Source organism: Brienomyrus brachyistius, chromosome 19, assembly GCF_023856365.1.
Source record: "Brienomyrus brachyistius isolate T26 chromosome 19, BBRACH_0.4, whole genome shotgun sequence".
Taxonomy (NCBI): domain Eukaryota; kingdom Metazoa; phylum Chordata; class Actinopteri; order Osteoglossiformes; family Mormyridae; genus Brienomyrus; species Brienomyrus brachyistius.
The window spans coordinates 3,282,432-3,301,223 of NC_064551.1; the positions used below are offsets into that span (position 1 = coordinate 3,282,432).

The following is an 18,792-nucleotide window of genomic DNA, read 5'->3' on the forward strand; positions in this document are numbered from 1 at the left end:
GCTTTTAATGAGGCATATTCTCACCAGCAGATGGTAGCAAAGTCCCAAAAAATAACGATCCCCGCTAAACACGACTTGCGCGTGATTGAATTTAGGGAAAATCTGCCGGTCGATATGTTATGTTAACGGAATTTAAGACATTAACTTTAGGCACCGTGGTTGAAATCCTTTTCAAATTTCTATTCCCTCAAAAGACCATTGTTTACCATACTGTGTAAATATTGTTATTCATTAATTTACATTTGTTTAAGGGGTTCTTTTGGGTGAGTTTGTACAGAAATGTTCACATGGTCACAGACCTCTCTAGTGGCCTGGCTTGTCTTTGTAAATACTGCTTGATTGGCTGTGATGCAGCGGCAGACATCTGGTAATAATCACCATTTTAGGGAAAACACTATACAGAGTCTGTTAAACTAGATAGAGGACAGGAAAGTCAAACATTCTTCACCTCTTACGTCAGCAGCCTTACAAAGAATCCCTCCTTTTCTGGAAGAAATGTAAGGTTTTGTAATTGTGAATTGTGCAGAGGGGTCAGCCACATCCAGTCTTTCTGTTATAAAGTATACCACCCCTGCAAACCCATTTTACAACACTCTTTCATCTGTGTCAGTGACTTGCTTCTATTTTGCCAACCGTGTTGTTTGCTTTGTTTGACTTCAAAAGGGGTTCAAACGATTGGCGGATCTATAAGCCAAACTCTTTGTAGACATAATGTCTGGTCAGACACATTTATGATGCAGTAATAAGTCGTTCACAACATGAACTTGTATAAAGACCCGATTCAGGCACTGAAGATATAAAGAGAAATAAAAGAGGAATATAATTACTTATTTAATTAATTAAACATAAGTTTTTTTATCCAACACAATTTGCTACTGGTTACACTGTGGACCTGGGGAATGTCATCTTGTGCTGCTTGACCTCCGTCTGGATGGCAAAACGATAAAGACCTTTACCTAACCCAGGAAAAATCTCTGGAAGCACATAGCATTATATGCTGAGGCGTACGCGTTATAAAACCCAAAACGCAGCGCACCTACTCAGTCTTTGGGCCATATTTGAACCTACATTACTGCTTATAGAGCATGATATTAAGCACTAAACACAGGTTTAAGCTGCGACACTGAGTCGAGTACTTGACCTGAATTATTTCCGCAAAATTACCGAGGCGTAAAAAATCACAAACTTGCCGCCGTGCTTCTATGCAAGTTCAGTAACAAGCCTGAAGATCCACTGTTGAGGTCAGTGAACAGAGACGCTTTCAAGGAGACTGAGAGCTCAGAGCAACAGCGAAAAGAATTGCAATGGCATCCGTCAGGATCTGACATTTTGTTATTCATTAGTATGTGACTTAGTAATGATTTCTTCTAGATAAATTCATACTGACAATATTTATTTTATTGACATACTATGAACGGTGTGTATTCATGCAATGCTTTGGAAACAGCTGCTTGGAAAAAAGAATTATTGGGGGAATTTTTCCTCTACGCTGCCCTTCTCTTGCTTTATTCACATGTAAATTTTAAAGAAATGTAACCGACTATATAATGAATGCAAAGACCTCAGGCAGGTGGCTTCAGTTATCACATCTAAATCACAGTGTCAGTGTCAGTGGTTTAAGAGGCTGGGAACTCAACTTTACATGCTGCGTGGAATTTGAAGCCTGAAAACATAACATTCGGTATTATAATGACAGGACATAAATATATCAATATAGGAAGGCACTTTGTCTATAAATTTGTCTATAAATACATGAACACAATTGCATTTCAGTTTAAGGTGGCAGTCGTGATGATTGCTGTAGAACAAAGGCAGTTTGAAGGAGCCAGCTTCTCTGCCTAGATTAACAGAAAGTATTTTAATGTATTCACAAATTTAAAAACAAGATCCATGACTCCGTGAATATTTGCATTCTTCTGCTTGCATTTTCAGTTTTAACAATAAAAAATTCATAAATTTACATTTTATATTTTCTAAACAGACATTGTGCACGATTTCCATGGAAGCTGAATTTTCGTGGCCGGCCGTGAAGAGCGTCACCAGGAGGCAGAATGTCCAGCCATATGGGAAAATTTACACCCACTGCATTCAAGAGCTCCACAGAAGCTTATCATCTCAGAGGTGATCTGGCTGATCATGGTATTCTATCAATTCCTATTTGGAATTAACCACGTTTCCTGGGTCAGGGAGGCTTGGCTCAGGCTGAGGCGTGCAGAATGTTCCACCAAATGTGACCATCTCAGTAGGTCTGCAAACAGACACTGGAAGACCACTCACGAATGACATCAGCACTGTTCCCGTGAACAGGAGGAGTACAAGCAGAGCAGGATGAAGCTGTCGATGAGGAGAATGCCGTAGAAACATTTCTGGGTATGCAGATTTTGGGCCTTCTGAAAACGCGTCAAGAGCACGGCCAAGAATATGAAGAAAGTGCCGATGTTTAAAATAAGGAACAGCCTTATGTATGAGGAGGAGCTTGACAAACCTTCACTCTTTGGTGTAGCTAGCATGTGGACTTCAGAATATCTCCGCCCTTTAATTACGCCCCCTTTCCTGTTTTTGTGGGTGTCTACATAATCCACGAAGGCCCTAATGTCACCATCCAGTTCCTCCGAGTTATCTTCATACACATGTTTTATAGCTTTTTGCCGTTCCTTCTTCTCATTTGCCTCGACCTGTGCAAAGATGTCCGGCAGGCCACCCGGAAGCTTCTCGCTGACACTTCCCTTCTTAGAGTTCTTGGCCTTCCCCCGTTTCTTGTTGGCGAAGATTTTTCTGATCGATTCTGTCTTCTTTCTGCCCGAGGACTGCAAAAGGCGTTCAGCCGTCTTGCGAAAGCTCTCAGTGTTGAGAACTCGGGCAAGTATCTGACTCTCGAGCTGCTGGAACACCGGCTTGGCATGTTGCAGGTGGTCCTCCACCAGACTGGCGTACTCGTCCACCTCGGCGGGGGAGCTCTCCTTTACCGCCGCAGACTTTGCAAAGATGATCTTCTTGTGGTCCTCAAGGACCATGGCAAAGAGAGGCTTGCTGGTCACCTCCCCTGTGAGCAGGTAGATGGTGTATGTGTGTTCATCAGTGGCCAGAAAGATGTCCACACGCTGATCATCACCACGCAGGCTGAAGCTCTGGACATCCACGCCAGGCCCAAAGAAAATAAATGCCCGTCTAGTGTTCGGCTGCCTCAGTGGCATAGTCACATTGACATAGTTAGAACCGTTATATGGGTATCCTCGAGGATAGCTCCGGTAGCCCAGTTCCGCCTTTTCGCTGTAGCCCGTGTCATCCATCCAGAACATTTTGTACAAGTCATCCCCGTTCCGGATGAAAGCCCCATGCACAGTATCTTTTAGTGTGTCTTCAAAAGGCATATCAGTATTGTGAAAGAAGGTGCTCATGGACTTCAGCGGGCTATCACTCTCCAGATAGATCTGATCCACTAAGACCAGCAGCTGAGGCCCGAGAAGAAGCAGGTTCCTCTGGAAGCTCCTTATCTTCAAGTCAGGGTTGTAGGCAGCTTTGCCTTCCCCTCGGATGAACACCATGCCCTGTCTCACCAGGGCTGCCTCCACCCTGCCATGGGAGTCAGCAGCCAATCCATGCTTGTATTTCAGCCATTTCGAGTTGCAGGCTTCAGTCACCTGCCCCCCCCATGGTGGAAAGCAGCTCTCTGAGACAGCTGGGGAAAACATCACCACATTGTTGAGGAAAGTGTATTTCGGTCCATAGAGGGCCTCTGTGATGAAGGGAACGCCATTAGGAGCGAAGGTGAACGAGTTCTGGTCAGGGTGCTCGTGTCCAGCATTGAAGTTCCTCCAGCCTTTGACCCAGTCCTTGTACTTGTTCATGTGAACGATGTCATATATCGCACGGCCTCCCAGTTTCCCTGACTTGAAAGAGAGAAACGTCCGGTTAACCCCGGATGGCAGTGCACTTCCGTAGGTTACAACTCCCCAGTCTTCAAAATAATGCAGCTGTGATGTGCCGAAATCAGGAGGAGGTGTGGAGGTCAGGTTTGGGTTAAACCTGGAAAAAATAAAGAAAAACATTACTGATGTTGCCCAAAGGTAACAGCATAACAGCAGCCACAGAGGATTTGCAGTAAGGCATAGAAGGACCTTGTTTGAATGTTCGAGGTTTAAAGCAAATCTAACCATCTGAGAATTTCTTGTTTAGACGCTTCCGAAACAGCAACAATTATTGCCTGACAAGTGCAGCTGCACCTAGAATGACTGCAAAAAGGGCTGGAGGTAGAGTGACCATCGTTATTTGTGTTGGTCCCTTTCAACCGTTGCTTATTTCCAGTGTCCTGACATATTAGTCTGTATTCTGCAATTCATTTGGATAGACTAGAGTCCCACCCACCAACTTAATTCTGGATCAGAACATCTGAGCCGTGATGTTCTTACTTGTGGAATGTTTCTCTTTACTCTGAAGGCGTTCTGTTGTCCCTGTGATCTCCCTACTCCCACCCATAAGCAAAAAAAGATCCACAAGGACGGTTCTGGTCCGTTCAAAGCTGCCAACATGACGTAGCTTTGCTTGAGCCGACGAAAGCCTTCCATCAATTATTTAGTGTTTGCTCAGTTTCACATTGTTTTTTTGGAGAAACATCACAGATGGCTTCTATTTAGATGTTCTGGTGTGAGCTTTGCAGAGCCTTAACTGTGGCATGAGCTCTTACCAAAGGAACTCCGTGTGCAGTGTGCACCACCTCTGCCCCTTCCCAGGCTGTCCCGGACCCCCCACCACCCGGCTCTGACGGATGATGTCCGCCAGCCAGTTCCCGCTTCCATTGCGCATAACGTAGCGGTCAAGAAACACCAGCTGGCTCTCTGGACCGTAGAACCAGTTGTAGTTGGAGTCGGCAATAGCCACACTTCTCTGGAAGCCTGAAGATAAAAAAACGAGAGGGATTCTAGACCACTTACTATTTCATTCTTAGAGACATTTTGCATACTCCCACGACAAGAATGAACATTTATCATCATCGTTAACAAGAATTTGTTTGCTTAATATGAAGCAATATGCTGAAAAGTGTCCAAAAATTTGAGGTGATTCATTTTTACACTACAAATTAAAATGAGATAAAGTATACAATCTGTGCACTCCAGGTGATGTCTACCCCTTAAATCAAAGAAAATGCTATAACTGATTTCATATCAGTGGCATAATGATTATGTTAGTTAACAACCCTGCCTTTCATGCTCAAAATATTTTAAGACACTTTTTTGTTAATTTCTTTAAACTGAGGGATTGAGAGTTTGGCCTGAAAGCATTGTTTAACCCAGCAACTGCAGTAAATATTTAAGCACACAAATCACCCACAAACCAGATCAAGATGAAGTCTGCACTGCCAGAGACGCTGTTCTCACTACTTTGGTTTCATTCCTACAGCCACACCATTTATCGGTTACTAGTTGCTGTTACGAGTCATGTTATCCCGCACTGCAGTGTCTAAAGGCTTCTTAGAACATAGTCACCAAGTTACCACGACAGGGCTATAGTGGAACAGAGGGAAAATCAGCCAGTTTGATCTGCAACATCTAGCAGACTAGTGTCTTCATCTATACAGACTAGCCAAACAGAGCCATGTGTAAACAGACAGAGAGCACCCAGACTTCTACACATCTATGCACACAAGCTATGATAATGCAGCGACATCGTGGGCGGAGCCTTCACTCCCTGCACAGGCCGGCGTGGAGAACTGACACATTGAAGGACTATGGCTTGACCTTGACCATAGCTTACAGCAAGCAAGCCCTCTCTTCTTTTCAATAACGTTAGCATGCCCAGGGAGGGTTGAGCAGTTGAACTTCGACCCCCAGGAGCTGTTTTTTTTTCCCTACTTGGGAGTTTTTGGTTCCTCTCCTCTGATGTCATCTGGCTCGGTGGGTTTGGAGGCCCTGCCTTTGACCAGAAAGTCACCGGTTTGAATCCCACACTCAGCAGAGTGACGTCACCATCTGTATGACCCTGGTTTTTCAACTGTATGTCACTTTGGATTAAAGCATCTGTGAAATAAATAATTCTTCTACCCCAGGATGACTTCCCCCTCCCCAATGCAAACGGGAAGCAAGACCCAGCTTTCAAAAACTTCCAAGGAAACACAGCGACGGCAACCCAGCACATGGAGAAAGGGGTCATTACTTCTCAGTCTGGGAGCTTAGAGGTTGAAGGGTTTTCATGGATTAAGTGCTTACAGCTGAGAATGAGACACAGGTATACGGCACTATATGACTCGGTGGTGTGAAAGCAGATCAAAGCAGCACACATGGGGCAGAGCACCCACCTGGAAGGACAGTCCGGTACAGGAAGGAGAAATGCCTCTGGAGCCAGGGGTGGCTGAAGTGGCCAATGGCAAAGTGCCTCTGCACCAGGAACATGTACTGGAAGAGGGAGCGCGTGGTGTAGGTCCCGTAGGCGACGCCTTCGTAGAGCGAGCCGTCTGTCACGTCCCGCAGGAGCACCAGCGACTTCTCCATGATGACCAGGGCCTGCTTGGTCCAGAGGTAGGCATCCTGGAGGTAGCCTTGAAGAGATGGGAAACATTTTATGGAAGAATGTACAGCAGGCATACTATACAGCTGTACCTGTACAGGGTCTGGGGGGGGGGGGGGGGGGAGGGGGGCTTCAAGTTGGCATCAGTTTGGCAAAGATTAAGTCAATGTGATTCCTTTCCAGATGAGATATAATTATGAAAATGACAGAACAGTGCTACCCATATATATTCTGTACTGGCCTATGCGATGTAGCAGACTGTGGCATTCCGGGTGTAACACAGTGTTTTAGAATCTTGCCAGCAAAATTAGCTACATTTTATCATGCCCCCCCCCCCCCCCCCGCCATGATTTTATCGTCATGATTTCAAAATACCCAGAACAGGTCCGTTTCAGAAAACAGTCAAAATACTGTAAAGCATATCATCCCTGGACGGTATGGCTGTACGAAAAATCTGATACCGCACAAGTTTATACGTATTCAGTCGACTACGTTCAGCAGTTCACGGTTGCGTGGGATATATGAGTTTATATGTATATGAATCCAGTTTGAGTTTCTCAGTTTAATTAAGCTTCTCAGTGGTAGCCCACATTCTAAACATTCTACAGGCCGTACCGGATGAATGTCCTTCAGTTCCTCAGGTCCCTCCCAGGGTGGGGGCACGTCGCACTCACCCACAACCCAACAAGTGTTTCGTTTGAGGCAGCAAACCTCAGAAGGCGTGCACCAGCCATATCTGATCATCAAAACAGGACCACAGAGAATTGCTCAAACACCATCACACCACACAGGCTCGCCAACTCCACTCCGACAGGCCTAGACGTTTCCAAAAAGGTTTTCGTAAAATATTTCATTTTCCACGAGCTCCCTGTAGCTTTCTGTACTGTCTACTAAGTGGCAGTTGCCATAGCAAGTAGTAGAGCTTCCGTTTCACAGTAGAACCTTCGTTAGATGGTTGGTCTACAGCCATTTGCAAGGCCCCGCCATGCCAGTGCATGGGTAAGCAGAGCGAAACACCCAATCGCCCCTCCCTGGGGAGCCAGCAGGCGATGGGATGGCGGACACATGCAAGCAGAGGCACTCTCGCCCGACTCATATCCCAGTCATAAGGCATTTTATCCTGATCTATCCCAACTAATGAGGCACAAGTGAGCTGTCCTGCTTCACATCGTGGAGGGACCAAGGACGTGATTACTTTAAGGGACCGTGGACCTAACTACCCTCAGGGAGGATTATCCGCTGCTGCCTCACTAAGGGCTTGTGGGGGCCGTTAGGAACTAGAATCAGCAGCACAGCAGTAGTCTGGGGGCCCTGTGTTTCAACAGTCCATATTCATTCCAAGATCAAAATCAGTACCAGACACCGACTGTGGCTGAGAAACCGGCCTCGTTACCAAAATATGAACACGGAATTCTTCTGGAGAAAAAAAAAAGATTCCAGCTGTACTGAACTGTAAGATATTTCAGTTCCTTCAATCCAAGTCTCTCTCCGGCACGAAAAGAAATAATGGAGCTTTCCAGCGTGGGCAGGAGGGTGACAGTTCCTCAGCATCCCTAAGCAATGAATGACCAGTCACACTAGATTAAGTAAAAAGGTACAAACACATGCACATCAAGCCATCTGCGTGGAGCCTCAGTGCCCGTAAGGGGCTGGCGAACTGGCCGCCCCGTCCTACAGCGCAGTGCCTCCAGCTGAAGTCAGCAGTGCGTGTGATGCAGCCAGTAACTCTCTGGGGTTCCCCTTGGCCATCTGGCTCTCGTGTGCTGCCCTATTCTCTCTGACTGGGCAGCCATCTTTGCTACCTTAACGGAAGAGCTACCTGTCACTACAGGATCCGAGTTAACTGTGGATCTGAGTCACACATGCACTACCGATTTGAGTCAACCATGTTAAACTATTAAAGTATTCAAGTAATAAAAGACTTTAGACCGTCTGCCAATCCTGTACTCTTACCAATCATAGAAAGTTAAGATCCATCTCATGAATTTGCTTGGATTTTCAGAAAACAGCTCATTACCTATAATTGTCTTTATTGACGCCGGCAAAACCCCTCACAGGAACTGAACATACATGTTTTTGGTATCTGGCTTGCTTTTACTTAGTTTTTAGTTTTAGTGATTTTCTAGTTAGTTTTAGTTACTTTTGTATCTGGCTTTCAATGCGCGCGCATGCGTGACTCAAATCCAGCAGTAACAGGACCCTGTGGGACACCCCGGTGCAGCAGACAGGCTTACACACGCATGCAGAAAGACATGCGAGGCGAGCAGATGTGCATGGAACTGCTATGAGGGAAAAACGGCATATGATAGTTAATGAAAATACATGAATACGTTTTTCTTTTTTAAAATTAACTTATCTGAATGAGCAAAATGCATAGGCTCTGCAAAACTAGATAAAATATATAAATGTATTATGAATGTAAAAAATATGTACATGCAAATGAAACACAAATGTGTCAAAATCACTCAGACTGTTCTAACCACTCACAGGCTTTCAGTCTCAAAATAACATTTTAAGGCCATGCAAGAAGAATTTAGTTTTTGCATTTTTTTGGGAACAGCATCTTGGGAGTAAGAGGCCAGGCTGCAGCTGGAAGGCAAGTGTGGATTTTTCTTGGCTTACGGAAAACTCACCGAATCGCAAGCGAGAGGGCAGGGATTCCTCTGACTCAGCATTTTACCGCCATTGTTTAATACACCCCCCCCCCCCCATGAAAAGGTACCCTGAGTGTTTTCAGTGATCTGCATTCAACTCGCTGTCACTTCTGCATCTTTTCGGCAGCTGCGCTCTTCGGTCTGAATCTCATATCGCTGCGATGCGAACTAATCAGCACTGAGATGAAAGAAAAAGATTGTGGTTCTTCTGCTTCGCACTGGGCTTGATGCTTCGTCAAAAACGGGTCAGAGAAAGGCATCGCTGTACCTAAGATCCTCACGAACCCACTCAGTCTCTCCAAAATTTCATGACAGCAGGCGCGTGGGTGGGGGAGGAGACTACAATGAGAAACTGTTCCACTAGGAGCATCAAAGCAGGACAACTTTAGACAAACTGAATTGAAATTCCTGTTATATTTCAGTCCTGAAGCAGCTTTATGCACCGGATTTATTCAGATAAATGCATTTGAAATATGAAAATATGTAAAAATGACATTAAGCAACTGAAAGCTTTATTACTTCTGGTTGCGCTGGCAGAAGGCTACACTGAGCAGCAGGTTGCTTCCAGGCTCAAAGTTTCTAAGACAACAAAAGTACACAGCTGCTGGATTTAGGACTGAAGACCCATAAAGCAAGGAAGAAGCCCTTCATTAATGAAGCAGGGAAGAGCCAGGCTGCAGTTTGGAAAAAAAAAAAGAAAAAATTATTTTACTGGCAATTTAATAACTCTAACTAGGCTCAGCATGTGTTTGGACTGTGGGGGGAAACCGGAGTACCTGGAGAAAACTCCATGAGGACATGAGGAGAACATACAAACTCCACACCCATGTAACCCTGCAGAGACTCGAACCCGGGTCCCAGAGGTGTGAGGCAACAGTGCTAACCACTGCACCACCATGCCACCCACACACATATACACATTATATGTACGTTATGTGTAAAAACTAAAAAACGAAAATGAGGAAAGACATGGCCGAAGACCGTAACACCGAAAGAAATTATTTTGCAAATTTTTCGTACCACTGCCGTTATGGCTGGGACTGTGTGTACGTACCTCACTAAAAGTCAAGCCATTGCAATTGCGTAAATCAATATTCATGCTTCAAAGAATAGATCAATTACAAAACTATGAAAATATTTATCTAGCACTGAATGCTGACATTCCAACAATGAACAATATAAAATAAAACAAAATTCTAAATAAAATGTTTTACTTGGCCCTACTCTTGAATAGCATACAGCCCTATAACCGACTGCTGAAAGATTGTAAAATTAATCTTCTCTCGTAAAACACAAAGTTCATTGAAGTCAAGTGCATTTTAACATGCTCTCTAGGACTGCATTCAGAACACGGGCTTTAAAAACTGCAGAAAGATATAACGACTCCTAAGCAAAGAGCTTGAAACAGACCACCGAATGAAATCAATGAAAAGTGCACTGTTAGAGTCTGTCAACACACATTTTACTGAGAACTACTCGGACCCCCTGCACTTCTTCGCGACTATACTTGATCCGCATTATAAAGCTCTTTACTTGGATGGGGGGGTAATGTAGCGTGCACGAGGAATGATCCAGGCTGCGTTCGACGAGATCCTCCAAGAGACCACCCCAAATAACAGGTAGGCTAACTGTGTTCTTACTCACTTCCTTGTCTTTTCAAAAACGTCCACCACTGACGGCGTGGGTCTGCTGGGAGGGACTTTCCTCTTCGGGATGTTTTGATTTCACATAATAAATTAATCCCTTCATTGAGGAAGTCTTTGCAGATACACCCCTTCTGACATTTCAACATTACATGCTTTACAAACTGCTATCTGTGGGTCTCTCTCGACCCACGAGAGACCACACTGCATGTTGGTTCTAATCAAGTCAAGTGCGTGCTGCTTGCGGTTTTATATGTATATATTATCCACAGACCCATATATTGAGAAGAGAAACTGAAAATTTTGCTGTGATCCCTTATACACACACAGACACACACACGTACATATATATGATGTTTTTGTTATATAGTATTTGCACAGTGACAATAAAGGTATATTCTTCTTCTTCTAAAGTTCAGCGTCAGACTCACCCTGGTTCATCATCACCAGGCTGCCCGTCAGCAGAGCTACGCAGTTGGTCGGCTGGTGGTTGTGCAGATACTGGAAGCCCCAGCCGCGGCTGTAGGACTTCTCGTACATGTACCGCGTGGCGTTGCCTATCGCCTGCAGGAAGTGCTCCTGCTGCGACTTGCTCAGGTACTCGTACAGGAAGTCATAGGCTGTGGCGAAGCCGACTAGCGAGTGGGCTAGTGGGACCTCGTCCCAGGGTGCATCCTTCACCAACCTACGGGGAAGAGGAAGCAAGAAAGTCAATATCAATAAACGTCATTTCAAGAAGCCTGATATTTACCAGACATATACAGCTCTGGAAAAAATTAACAGACCACTCTGCTGGCAGAAGGCTACACTGCGAGGCAGACCGCTTCCAGGCTCAAAGTTTCTAAGACAGCAGTAGACAAGAGCAGGGTGAAGCAGGAGACACTGGCAATAACCAAAGACCAGCCAAGCAGAGGGCAGAAGCAACTCTCTACTTCCAGAGATGACCGTCAGCTTAAGCGACAGTGCCTCATAAATCAGAGGATGACCTCAAGTGACCTTCAAAAAGGATGGGAAACCAAAAAAGCGAAGTGCACTGACAGGACGATTCATGACAGGGTCCAAGAAGCAGGACTGAAGACCCATAAAGAAGGAAGAGGCCAGGCTGGAGTCCACGAAATATGTTTACTTTACACAGGTACACAGCCATAAACTGAGAAACGAGTGAAACTAAAAATTTAGCTGCAATCCTGTATATTTTTCCAGAGCTGTATGTTAGGCAATGACTATGACTAACTGATATCTGTGAGTAAAATCCCGTTTCATATTCGTCATACAGCATAAGACATTTCCCGTGCTTGTTGAAACTCTCTATTCCTGGCAACACGCCTACATTTAGACACACCCACTAACCACAAGGGGGGGAGGGCAGTGGTGGTCTAATGGTTAGGGAAGTACGCTTGTAATTGAAAGACTGCTGGTTCGAATCCCCACCCAGCAAGGTACCACAGAGATACCCTGAGCAAGGCACCACCCCCAAGCACTGCTCTGCTCCCTGGGCGCTGAATTAGCTGCCCCCCTGCAACGTTACGATGTCACATATGGGGTAAATGCAGAGGACACATTTCATTGTTTCATTGACCTTTCAACACGCCCCATGATACGCCCACTACTCTCATCTGCAGGAGTAACTCCCACTAAAATCAATTTAGTCTGCATTATTTTGCAGATTGGCGGGTACAGATGAATTAGTTTTGATTTAGTGGAATTAACAAATGTATAGATATTTAAACTAAAAATTCTACTCAGCAGAAGATGCGATAAAAAGAATACTATTGAAAATGGATTCTGTTCATAATAAATATCTTAAGAAGTTACATAAGTTCTTCAGCAGAGCGTCTCTTCCGTCTCAATGCGCACCTCTCTGAAGGGCATTAAGAAAACCTTTTTTTTGCAACACACTTTATAAACGGTTACTTCCTGAAGCAGTCAGAATTCAAACAGTGGTCTTGTTCTTTTTTATAAGCAAACATCAAGTAAACTATATTTTCTAAGATATTAAATCATGTTCAAATAAACAATGATTATACCCATATTTTTATTTATGGGTGTGACATAAATTTACAGCCAAATTTTGACGACATTTTGGCCAAACTGAAAGTCTAGTGTGAATGTAGCTCAATTACATAGTTACCCACCAAGAGTATCGATCCAACTCTGTCTGTCTGTTTCACTAACATTTTACATTCAAGCCATTCTCTCTGTCAAAAGCTCAAGATATGCAAAGGAACATATTTCTCATCACCAGGCGCTGTTTTAATACTTTTGCTCTAAAATAAATACACATGGACGATACTTAAAGCTGCACATAACTCCGTGTTTATGGATCAGTACATGAAACTCAACAGCAAACCACAAGCCTGTGTTCCAGTCTGGGAAGATGGTTACTGTGCACAAACCAATGGCTGTATAATTTAAGGTCAAAGACAACTTAAATGCGGTACTCGAGTCACCTCGTTAAGTGTTACTTGTGAGATTCTTACACCATAATAAACTGTTAGTGAAAAGAAGCCTTACAGTGTCTGTTGTTCAAATTTGATAACATTTGTTTCGGGGAGGGTTAGATTTTCGGGGTAGAAATGTCTCCAAAGTGAAAAACTGATGATTTTGTTCAGAAATTTAGTTAAAAATGATTCTTTTTCTTTTCATATGTGACTTTCTGCTGATATCATACAACTTAAAAGGGCAACTATTTTCAAAATCTTTACTTTCATCTGTTCTTCCGAAGAAGTTAAGGAAGGACTCATGTTATGAATAACTCACCCTTATTTCAAATTGTTTTATAAAATCCTTCTAAGCAGAGGGAAGGAACCCTTTTGTTGAAAGTTAAAAGTGCAACAACCAGCAAAACTCAGCGACGAGGAAACGTAACATAATGAAACTGACCTGAAACAAGTATGACCATTGTTTGCTTTTTTGGAGAAACATAATAAGATAGCTCTGCTGTACGCAAGTGGGCCGACATGAGCAACAGAATCAGTTAAATACGGAGATTGTTTCCTATCATGCGGAGGGTGAACATATTACACTCACTGCCGACGCCTGGCAGCCCGAAATCACACAATGTCCATCCCCACCATCCAGGACATTCAGTTCACATCGCTTCATTTCCCATTCAACGTCAAACTCTGCCTTCAAACTTACGCTATATAGCATATTTCCTGCATCAAACAGTCTGCCTTTCCCTGCCACGGGCACTCAGAAGCAATTCTGCCCTGATTTCCTATCAAAGTGATAAAAATAGCTTCCTTACCAGAAATGCAGTGAATGTCGACAAAGAAACATGCAGAAATGTACATTTTTATTAAATAATAAACCCTCAAATTTAATGTTAATATTAAATATACATCTGATTTAACTGCATATTATTCCAAAATGTTCAAATAGCAAATTTCGATGAATAACACCTTCCAGAAAATATTGTTCACTGGCGAACATTTTTTACGAGCGTTTTCCGTCAGGTGAAACAATTGCCCCTTGGGGTAAAAGGACACAGGGAAAAGCCACAAAGCGGGGAAAGTAGAAGGACAGAAAGTATACCAACTAGGCTGAGCAGCCATCCTCTCCATGTAGTCGCGGGCCAGGTCCAAGGCGCCGACGCGGTGGGGATACAGAAGACAGAACATGGCCAGCAGGCCCAGGTTGTTGCCGTAGACCTCGTTCCAGCGTGCGCTGAACTCCTCGGGACTCCAGGGCGGCAGGTAGTTTTCGGGATGCTCCAGCATGGCTTCAGCCGCCTCGCGGATCCGCCCGGCTAGCAGGCGGTGTGTCCCCGCCGCGTCCTGCTGCAGGCTCTCCACCTCCGCCTGCCCGAAGTACAGCATGGGGTGCCCGTCATAGCTACCCCCCAGGAAAGGGATTCCTCCAGTGGGATCGACGGCCTCCAGGGGGCCGGTGGCTGCGGCCCACAGCAGACTTATGAAGAACTCCGTGGGAGCGCCGCGCATGTACGTCCTCATCCTGTCATCAGAGAGGGCGGCTCTCCATCTCCCAGCAGGCTGGCAGCAAGACAGCGGAGGAACGGCGTTTAAATGTGTTATTCCGGCTTTTCAAGTCAAGTTTTGTCATTTCAGCCATGAACAAATGGAGAGCGAAATTAAATAAGGTTATAGTGCAACATTCATGACGGGACAGACATTATAGTGCTAAAGATGGAATTATACACTCAGAGAACCATGACATGCACCTGAGAGTGAGCAGGCCGCCCCTCTTACAGGGGCTTGGTGGGCTAAGCCTCTGCCTTAGATCAGAAGGTTGTCAGTTCAAACCCTGCCCTTGACAGAACAGTCATATGTCTGTGGGCCCCTGAAAAAGGTCCCCTAACCTATAACTGCTCCAGGGACACCAGACCACGGCTGCCCCAGTGCTGTCACCCCAAATCTGGCATCACTTGTACGTGTCTCATGGGGATGAATTCTAGGCCACTGGATGTTGCCTTTTGGAGATGATATTTTTGCCATGATCTTTGAAGTCGTTTTTGTTATGGATCCAGCGAGTTCACCCTGCATTTAAGAAGCAGGTAACAACGAAAATCCTCCGACTCTGACCTGTAATGTAGAACCTGGATCTTCCAAACCATCCAACACCGCCGAACACATCAGGGCCCATCAGTCTCCAACACTCCGATTCATGCTCATATAAAAGTTGGCCTGGATATCGCTCAGACGTCTCAGCTACCGAATACCTTTGCTTCTGCCGCACCGCTATGGCACCCGGCCCCACCGAGCTGTAGCGCGTCCCAGGACGTGGATCCGAAGCGCACATATGAGAAGTATTGATTCGTTTAAGTTTTAAAGAAAACAGATGGCAAGACCCCGTCGTGCTTCTGCCACGGTCTGGCCTCTCACTCTTTGATATTTATGTATGCGGGGGGAAAAAAATTCCGTTCTTCCTGGAGTTTCAGATATGAAACAGAAGCAACGGTTTTTGTGCTTCTACTGCCTTACAAATAATTAATTGTTATATTATTATACTCCAACAGGGAAAATCTTAGATTATTATTTCCTAAAGACAGACAATTTTTTTTTTGGAGGGGGGGGGGGTCTTTTTTTCAGGATCCAGTTGCCTTTCACATTTTTCAGGCATGTGTGTTCTTGACTGCTGGACACACAGTAAACCTCAATTAAACCAAAACCTTGCTTGGTTTCAGAGTCTCCCAGTAACCGCTATCGAAGACAGCTGGTCATATATTCTTCCATAACTAAGCATCTTACCGACCGCCCAAAGCACCAATCACCCTGGCTCCATGAACGCCCTTAAAGCCAAATAAAGGTGAAATAACTTTATAGGCCTTAGGATTGTACGACCATGATATACGTAACAGTCAAAAATTTACATTAGCTACCTTAATGTTCATTCGTGTGGCATTTGGCAAACTCAGTATCATATTCTCCAACTATAACACCAAATCCATACGCACACAAAGGCTTGTGTCGGAATACGAAAGAATGCAATTTAATTTCAACAAGTGTAATAGGCAGAAAAGTTCCTTCTGAAGTTTTGTCTTTGGAAACTTTGCCGTTTTTAATAGTTTTTCAGTCCTCACAACTCCATATCTTTCAAGCCGAATAGTGTTTCATTCTTAAACAGAGTCGTTTTGTACCACTAAAGTGCTGCAGATATGCGCTGTTTATACAACTGAACCACCGCAACACTAAAGTGGTCCCTTGTTTATTTACTTTCGCCCAAGAAATTAATAACGGCTTTTTAGATAAACCAGCTTCCATCGGCTACATATCTAACAACAATTAACAGTTGAAACATAATCTCCATCCTAAACCTTCAAAGAAGCGCTTGTATCATAATCCTAACTAAAACAAATAGACTTTTCATTACCTTAACCAAGTTGTGCAGTTGAATTAGCCACCGCGATGCAGACGTTCCCTATGCCATTTGTTTTAGGCGTGATCGGCGCTTTTCTTCCCCATTTTTGCCCCACGAATCGATAGATGTTGCGGAGACTGAGGCTGCGGAGGAAGGTCTGCGCTTCGGGCAGCTCACGTCAGCAGCGCTGGGCTTTTAAGGGGGGACATGCGGTAAGTCAGCGCTTCGCAGCATTTACGGCTGATACGGCAGAAAACTTCTCCCCACGCATATCACGTGTAGCAGCCGTTTATCTCACTTCCGAAGTTTTTTCATCACCCTAAAACAGCCTGATTTTCCCCCCTTTGCATGTCACGATGAAACTTGTAATGGCGTAAGCAAATCAGTGAGTATCTACAGAAATGTAAGTCACTAAAAAGACAATGATGGCAATGCACACACAGCCCCTATACCTGTGCAGTCACTCAGCGGACAAAGTGCCATCTCGCTCTTGGCCGCAATTCGCACCCTTAAAATTACACTTTTAAAAATGAGGTTCCACTCCTTGAATGTGAGCTGATTTATACTGTTAATTCCTGCTTTACAGTGTAAGGGAAAAATGCGCTACGAATAACAGCATAAACAAAAACGGATCCAGGGCGGTTTGATTCCTCTCAAATGAGACGGAAAACGAGGCATCGCTGCTCGGCTAAACAGGCCGTCTTGTGTGTTAGTGCATCATTAACGGCACACTGGACGGCCACATAAGTAATTATTCCTAAGTAATTATTCCTTAAGATAATACTTAATATACTTACATACTTAAAACAATTTAAAAGAACACAAGGAACACCAATGACGGCTGTGTATAACAAATTTGGAGAATCAGTTCTTGTTTTATTTCACATAACGGTGCACTTAACAATTTCCCTGCATTTTCTAGGACATATTCAACCAATTAATACAACATAAGGCAAAATGGGTGTAGAAAATGTTTTATAAAAAAAAAAAGTAATAAATAACCAAAGAAAACATTTGTGATACACTCAAGGGACAATGAAAAGAATAACCATTCTGTCTGACAGGGCACATAATGAGTAATAACACGGTATTTCATACTAAGAGATTTCATACAGATTTGATGCAGTACAGGGTCCTTGCTAATAGAACAAATAGTTTTATGCGAACCAACAATGAAAATGCCTCCTTTCAGTAGTCGGTCAAAGCATTGTCCTCGAAATACCGCAGAATGAAGCACAAATATTCGACATTTTTACGCAAGCACTCAACAGCACAACATTTACTGCTGCACCAGAACGGAACACGAAGCAGACTGGACAATGTTACCGGTGATTTTTGGCATACGATGAGAAAATGAACGAGCTCGGGACTTTCAAGCATGGCTCTGACGAAACAACACACTGCTTCCTAAGTCCCTTTTGAGATTTCACACACAACACAGTTAGTTTAAACCGATTACTTAAATTTCGTATTTCTTCACCTTCATACCAAAATAAGGAACACAGTGACTAAAAACTGTGCTTGATTTTATGGAAAATACTGATAGATTTTTTATTTTTTTGCATCTACAACAGGACAGTAACACTGCTATGAGTCTGGATTCAAGTTTTTATCTTGTACAAATATCATTTTAAAAGACAGGGAAATGGAATGCTGATTGCTGCATGATGTAATCACAAGGAATGAAAGAAAAACAGCAATTTACCTTCAAAAACAGAGCAAGCAAAAACGCTTAAACCATGACGTTCAAGCAAATAATTCAAAAATATAAAAGCAAAGAGAACAGCACTTTTACCAGTTATGTACTGGGAGGATTTTTTTTTTTTTCCGACACCCATTAAGAACCTCATGCAAATTCAGATTCCGATGTCAGTAACCAAGCATATGGATTAAGAGCTTAAGCACAATTTCCGGAGCACAACATGTTTGTATTGATGCACACAGTCTTCTATGGCTTCCCTCCCTTCACCCTGGGAAAGCAACTGTAATATTTTTATTTAATGTCGACAAGTACAACTGCAAGTCACATCATGTAACAATTCGTGTAACAATGTTTCGGTTTCAAAAAAAAGACTCCAACTCCACTGAGTGTGGTTATGATGGGTAATACATTCACATGGTTTATATGCCAGTGTCGAGGTTCTCTGTGCTCTACAAGGACGGATGATTCACAC

At 43.9% G+C, this 18,792-nt stretch overlaps 1 protein-coding gene across 2 annotated transcripts; it reads right to left on the reverse strand.

Moving 5' to 3' along the window:
• Window positions 1-1,936: 1,936 nt before the first annotated feature.
• Window positions 1,937-16,933, reverse strand: dse (dermatan sulfate epimerase). Of its 2 annotated transcripts, XM_048986377.1 has the most exons (6): window positions 16,631-16,933; window positions 14,336-14,793; window positions 11,230-11,483; window positions 6,293-6,532; window positions 4,685-4,892; window positions 1,937-4,026 (listed from the first exon to the last, which is right to left on the reverse strand). In XM_048986377.1, the coding sequence occupies exons 2-6, from the start codon at window positions 14,752-14,754 to the stop codon at window positions 2,286-2,288; spliced, it is 2,862 nt and encodes a 953-aa protein (XP_048842334.1). In that variant the 5' UTR covers window positions 14,755-14,793; window positions 16,631-16,933; the 3' UTR covers window positions 1,937-2,285. The 2 variants fall into 2 exon arrangements, with proteins under 2 accessions (XP_048842334.1, XP_048842335.1); XM_048986378.1 differs by lacking the exon at window positions 16,631-16,933 and having other exon boundaries at window positions 14,340-14,474.
• Window positions 16,934-18,792: the final 1,859 nt, after the last annotated feature.